The sequence below is a fragment of the Glandiceps talaboti genome, chromosome 4 (genome assembly GCF_964340395.1).
Source record: "Glandiceps talaboti chromosome 4, keGlaTala1.1, whole genome shotgun sequence".
Classification (NCBI taxonomy): domain Eukaryota; kingdom Metazoa; phylum Hemichordata; class Enteropneusta; family Spengelidae; genus Glandiceps; species Glandiceps talaboti.
The window spans coordinates 16,357,194-16,364,551 of NC_135552.1; the positions used below are offsets into that span (position 1 = coordinate 16,357,194).

The window sequence follows — 7,358 nt, forward strand, 5'->3', positions numbered from 1 at the left end:
GAGAGAGGAGAGAGAGAGAATTAGAATTCGTTATATAAAAAAATACATTTAAATTTATTACATGAAACATTACATGTACTACACGCAAGTGTCGACGTTACTACTAAAATATCGACAATTACAACCCGTTTCAAATTACCGTTTGCCTGTTCTGTTTGATACAACCTAGTAGAATCCAACAAGAAGCTGCACATGCTACAGCAAGATTGAATGAATACAGTTTCTTGAACAGAGTCTTAATTTGATACAATAGCTTGCACTGTATTTTAATAACTTGCATGCATAGTCCGTCGAGCGACCGGTCGGTCGGTCGATCGGTCGAATACCTCGTCAAAAAAAAAGCCAACGAGTAAACCCATTTTCTATTTAAGCGTTTTGTTTAAGGTACATACAATGACAAGATAAAGCGAGAATTTGACAAGTTAAACGCCTCTCTCCTGCTTTCGAAATTTCTACGTACACAGACAAACACCTCTTCACGCCACCTACGACAAGACTAGGGCAATGCAAATACGTTCGAATGTTATAAATTATACAAAGAGGTAAATTAAAGTAAATATTACTCACATATCCAAATTGATACATTGACTGCAATAGCTGCCCTGGGGGTACGGTACTTGATAGACTTAACAGGATATACTATAGCGTGATATCTGTCCACACTTATCACCGTCAATGTTAGACATGATGCTTGCCAACTCGCCTGAGACAAGATAATCGGAATTTAAAAAAACGGGAAATTAGACAATTTTGAAGGCAAAAGATCTGCTGTCTGGTCAGTCAGTGATTTCATTTCATACAACCGACAATATCCTGTTGTTGAATGGAGGTGCTTCAGAAATCGTAATTAGTTTTTTGTATCTGAACCAGTGATCACTGTTATTGTAATCCACTCTCATATCCTATATAATAGTATAGTTTATTATAACCGTATTCTAAAGGTTTCTATGGCCTTATTGAACCTTCCTTCATTGGTCAAATTTTTTTTTTGTGTGTGTGAAAGAGGCACAGTCTGGGACTGGGTTGCTTTCATTTTATGTTGAAATTTACTGATTGGCGTCCCAGCAAAGAAAACATGGTGAATCGTGTCTAGCAACTAGTATAAGATATCACATTATGATAAATATGAAATTATGGATTTTTTAGTTACCAATAAATTTGAAGAAAAAAAAACCCACCACGATACCGGTTAGCATGCAAGCATATGCGTATGCTTCAACGACCTTATCATGTTGTGTTGATCGGATTTCCTTGCAAGTGTTAATGTCTTTAATGTATGTCAATTTTGTACTTTGTGTTATTTTTAAAAAAATATAATCTTTTCTTTTTTCAACCCGAGAGCTAATTTCATCATTCGTAATTAATTTACCGCAACACATCTTATATGAAGTAATTGACAATTTGGTAACTGGTTGTCGAGATTTCACGATTATTGCAATTTTAAGATAATTATTGAAATAACTGAGTTAAATACAAACGTAAACGATTGCTTGGCTTTGCCATTTATCTTCTGACGTCCCTCTATATAATTAAACGACACGATTTATGTGTCCAAAGTGAAAGGTGTAAGAAAATGGCAATTCTAGCTTCAGCATTGCTAAGGTCTTCCACTAAGAGTAGTAGGAAAATGAGTACTTTTCTTTCGGATGGGGATGGGGGAATTGGAGTGGCAGCGTATAGACGTGCACATTTTAAGCATTATGAGAGAATCACAAAAATGGTGCAAGGTGCTGTTTACTCAATCCATCTATTAAAATAGTTCACTTGGTGATCAAATCTTGACCAGTCAGCGCACGGTTTCAATTAGGTTGAACTGCATAACTATTTTATCACATCATATTCAAGTTCAAGGTTTGTGTTACACTATGTATATAAGTTGTCCAGATAATTTGATAAAAGAAGAAGGAAGTATGAATTTTTTTTTTAGATTTGTAAAACTTACTAGCTGCAACCAGATGACAATCCGGCACATAGCATCACCAAGCACCCACTCGGTATGCAAGGCAAACACACTGGACGTCGACGGAACGCATATGAGGAGAACGACCACGTCGGTCAACGCCAAGTTCACGATGTAATAATTAGTGACCGTCCTCATATGACTGAACTTGAACACAACCACAATGACGAAGATGTTCCCAACAAGACCGAAGAAGGCGAAAATTCCCCACAAAGTTGGCACAATAATCGACTCAGGTCCAAGCTTGTAGTCGTAATCAAGATAGTAATCGGAGTAATTGTAATCGCTGTAGTCGTCCCAGTCACTCATTTTTTTCAGAATGATACGTGTAGACTGACAGAAATGAAACTGGGTTGAACCAATGCAATATATGTATATATATTTCTTCCTTAGTAGTCCAGGTTATGATTCGGATCCATTTCACAGGTCTGAAATATACACAATAAATGCAATCAGAGCTCGTATTAAGACAGTGTCACCTGTACATAAACTTGAGTAAATAAAGCCTCAACGTGACATATTCACCCAGAATGCAACACAACCTTCGTGAAAGTAATACATTTCACTTGGATATGCATCCGATTCGATTCCCTCCAATATATCTCCATTACGTGCTGGTAATGTATCCGGTTGTTTAGCATATATCTCCATTCAGAGTTTCCCCTGACTATCTGGATTGGATGTTTCCTGCTAAGGAATTTGATTTACGTGCAACTGGACGGTGCTATGTTATGTGAATGCTATATTTCAATGTCAAAAAATTACACAGTCGCTCGTGTTCATGATAAATATTGATGGTTTGTTCAGAGTAGTGTGTTTAACAAGATTGCACTGTTATTTGATTTAAACATCATAAAACAATATAAGGTGTAATTTACTAATGTTTATTGATTGAAGTAGTCTGTTGGTGAAGAAGACGAGTAGGCAAGGCGTCTTTATCTGTCTCAGTGCCTTCCCGGCGCCATGTGCGTGTTGTGTTAAACTTCATCGTCCAACCCTACCCATTCTCAGGACAACCAAAGAGAGGTGACGAGTTAAGGACGTAACGATTTTACCCTGAAGGTATCGAAGCATCTGAGTGACATGAAAAGGTTTTGAGAGTTTGGGATATGTGAAACAACACCTTTTATTAAACCGTCTATTTTAGCTTAAGGCATGTATCATATCACAGTTCGTGTTCTCCCCTTGACTGTAGTAAGGCCTTGATTGGATTCAAATATCTGGAGAATTTTTTCTCACAAATTTTAAGTCAAAACTCTTGACGCTTTTCGGTAGTATTAAGACACATTATTACTTGAGTTATCAAATAAAAGCTTCAAATTCAACCTTTCGTTTTGAGATATTTACAGAAGCATGATCAAATCGAGCCGTGAAGGTGTTTCCATCTAACTGTTTGCGTCTTATACATTTCCATGATGTTGTAGTACGGCGATCACAATCAAAGGCTTACATTTGAATCCAGTTATCTACGTCGGTAAGGACAAATTTATAAAAAAAATAGCGTGTTTCTGATAACCAGACCGACCCTTCTTTAACCCGCCGACCCAACACATCTCAGTGTTACATGCAGAAAGGTAAAATTATGACAATTACTTCTATTTCCTGTAGATTTTCCGCTTACCAAATTATCTTTTGGTTACTTTTTAAAAATCACACTTCAGAGAGAAACGATGTCATTTCGGTCTGCGTACGTACGTGCGTACGTGCGTGAGGTGTAAGGTTTAGCATCCAGATTTAACTAACATCAGTATTGTAGTTAAGCCTCCATTTCTTTTCACTAACATCTAACATCTCGTATTGAACATCTACGGCGTCATGACGATCTAACAACCAAAATTCAATAAATCCTTTGCAAAAGGAAATTAAGACATATGGTAATATTTCATAATGTTTATCTATCATATAAACCATTGCCTAATCTTTTTTCCATAACAGACTGAGAGGGTTGACGTAATATTCATTATTTAGTAATTTACGGTGATTATTTCCACAATTGGATTGTCTCATTTTGAAAAAACATCAAACAGTGACAAATAAAAGTGTAACCATAAGTTATGACGTCAAGCGTCACACCTAACAGATGATGTGTTATACCAAATTAAAATCAAACCTAAATAACTCGTACTCGTCGTTTGTCGGCCAAGTACGTAAGCCTCACTTTATTATGAAAAAGACAATTTTGGACGTAATATTAATCACAAATTCATTGAAACCATAAAACCTATATGTGTACATCAATTTATGGCTTCCTTTGGTGTAAATTAAACGAAAAACATATGCTTACAGCTTCCCATGATTCAGTCATTACTTATTGTACTATATATATATCCATCATGATCGTAAAAGTCTTTCATTGCAAAATCTGGCTTATGCGTTATTACTTCTTAAAGGAAACGTTGAACTGTTATATCTTCTGTGAGTTATAGGTGCGACTAAAAGGTCGATAAAACTGTTTATTACACGTGGAAACTGTGTTTAAGGTGAAATCTTTCTCCCACTATTTTGAGGGTGATAACCTTAATATATCATGCTTTTGGAAACTGATTGACTTTTCCGTACATTTCTGTCTTTATTATTATTTTTATGAAGGACATAATTATTTTCCTATGTTAACAAAAGATTCAATTTAACTGTGAAATCGTTGGACTGCCGTTTATTCATTACTCCTGAGGCGAACAGACTCTTTTTTTTCAGATAATCGGTATGTATAAGTATTAGCATATAAACTGGAAGACAGGCAGATAAAGAAAGGTTGAAAATAGCAACTCGGTACTAACATGCACGCACAGAGTGTATTGAAGGTTAGCGTGGTATACGGTCTGTAACTGTACCACCATTTCTGGAGCCAGATAGTACAGAATTCACTCACATGATGCATGTTAATTACTTAAGTACACGTTTAATAATCATGTTAATAGGGAACCCGCCATGTTGAATGTTGCATCATGGGAAATGTGATAATAAATGCTAATCAAATAGTATTGTAAACAATAATGTGATGTCTGCCTCTGAGTCATGTATCCAGACTGATATTGTGTTTTTTTTATTTGTCAAATTTATCACAGGTCCGTAGAGGGCTACGTAATTCTATACCTGTAGGTCAAGATTACCATGAAATCGAACTGACTTCAACGATGTAGTTAGTTTGAATAGTCTGTACGCCAAAGGTTATGAACCATGACGGAAGCTATAAGCCTCCATTGCCAATAATTACAGCAGAACAGTCGTCCATTTTGTATACATGCGTGCCTCGGGGTCCCACGCTACGAAAACCTAGTTAGTAACAAGGGACTCCAAAACAAAGCTGTGCTGCTTATCTGTGATTACGTGGTTTATGAAAGGGTCCCCCCCCCCCCAGTGAACTCAGGCTTCATACAAAAAAGCCAAATACAACGTTGTGTTTGAAATTGGGATGGGTATAAAAGAGCTTACATAGTAATCGCGATGGACGCATTTGTCTGCTAACAGTAAGTACGTCTTAAGCTTCAAGTCATGCATATCAGAATAACCATTCAACTTTAAAAGATGAAAGTCTCTATATAGATGTAACGTTACAATTAATTGGATTATGTTGTTCCTGGCTGACTTCTATATATGTTTTCTCGCTTTCTAGATTATGAGGTAACGATGACCCAATTGAGTTGTCATCAAATACAACTAGCGTTATGCTATATTGAATTACAAGAAAAGTGTGAGATCCGTACATTAACTTGTGATTGACAGAGAATAAATTTCAGACGAAACGTGATAACATATTTTTTATAGATAATACCTAACTGCGGTGTAGCGATAGTCTAGTTCCTATACCGCCGTCGTTACGATTTATACAAGTCCTTCACTCACAGACTGTGTTTTGTGGTTTAACCACAGTCTGGTCATCCAAACTAGTGTAGCGACGACAATTCATAGCGGGAAAAGAAATATTAGCAAAACTGAAGTGTTTTTTCTTAATGATTCTAGGTGATTTCCGCTTTATAAAATGTTATTAGTCACAGCTATTTTGGCAGAAACAATCTTTCACCAAGAACAAGTACGTATAATGCAAGCAATATATAAAATGTAGTATATAAGCATATAAGTGTTATGTGTACATAATATATCTTTACAAGAAAAATGCAATCTCTTCGACTTGATAAATGTTCTACAGTAACTCCTAAATTTTTATTTTAATTACTGTATATTTGCTCAGTCGAAGTGACAAATATCTTGGCAAACTGAATATTCTTCAGTCATTGACGAGAAAATACGAGTGACCCAAGCGGGCCCTGTCACTGTGAGACGCAGACGAGCAGTGTCAATGAAAAAAAAATATCAGCAAATAATAGGTATACCTGCAAAAAACATGATTTAGGGGGAAAGACAGAAAAATTGTCGCCATTTTGAACGTTTCGACTCATATTTTGAGTAACACAGAAGCAATGACGTGGACACGCGATAGCATGACGTAGAACGACCAGGATATAAATCCCAATTTTGTGTTCGAACACATACAAGTTAGCTTGAACATGGTATCACACGGTAAGAAAATATCAATGCTTAGGGGAACCATATATATTAATCAAGTCGCTGTATATCAGAAGATTAAAAAGACAGATAAAACGGAGGACATGCATACGCAATTAGTGATGGTCCCTTAATGTGTGATTTTTGAAGATGCTGTGAAAGAACACGGTTGACATTTAAAGTCTTGTAATTCTCTTGAAATGTTGAAATGTTAATCTTAGTAGTAATTTGAACGATGCTCGAGGGTATGGCGACTTGATCATAACATACTTTAGAATACATTTAATCTTTTCAAGCACTAATTGATATCCAAGCGCAACTTTCAATACTGCAACATTCACACTGAGGCATCAGCATTCGTTATTGTGCAAATGACTGTAAATTTCGATGATGTTAACGACTTCTAAAGTCAGTTTAAAAGTATGGCAAATAGTATTACCCGAAAAAAAATCGAGAATTTTCAACTACCAGGCTTATAATCTCAAAAAATAAATGTAAAATTCCCCGGATATGGTTATTCATGCCGTGAAAGGTTCCGGTGTATTTAAGCACTGGTATTCTGTGTCGCCTTAGGCTGAATGTTTATGTGTGCTCTCTGATAGTTGAAAAACAAGGATACGAGAGATTCGGTCATGTTCGGTCGTTTAGAGATTTAGAGAGTTGAAACGCAATGTCAGTAACTCCTCCTCACCCCTACCTATATACCTTCCCCCTTCATCAATAAAATTTCGCTTTACGAAAGTTGTTGAAGAATCCGAACATAGGCTTCTTGCAGCAGCACGTAAGTACACAACCGTTAATCCTATAAAAAAAATTAAAGTACTACACATATCTTCGCGCTTAATCACCTCCAGTCAGTCTTTTGTGTCAACCCTGATATCAGGGATATCGTAAG

The 7,358-nt window shown here is 36.3% G+C and overlaps 1 protein-coding gene across 1 annotated transcript in view; it reads right to left on the bottom strand.

The window, feature by feature from the left end:
- The window catches only part of LOC144434233 (G-protein coupled receptor 54-like), a 3,079-nt gene extending 810 nt beyond the window's left edge, over nt 1-2,269 (bottom strand). Inside the window, exons 1-2 of the mRNA XM_078122686.1 lie at nt 1,943-2,269; nt 568-703 (exon numbers count right to left, since the gene is read on the bottom strand). Of these exons, the coding sequence (XP_077978812.1) occupies nt 568-703; nt 1,943-2,269 (463 nt within the window). The remainder of the gene's footprint in view (nt 1-567; nt 704-1,942) is intronic.
- Nucleotides 2,270-7,358: the final 5,089 nt, after the last annotated feature.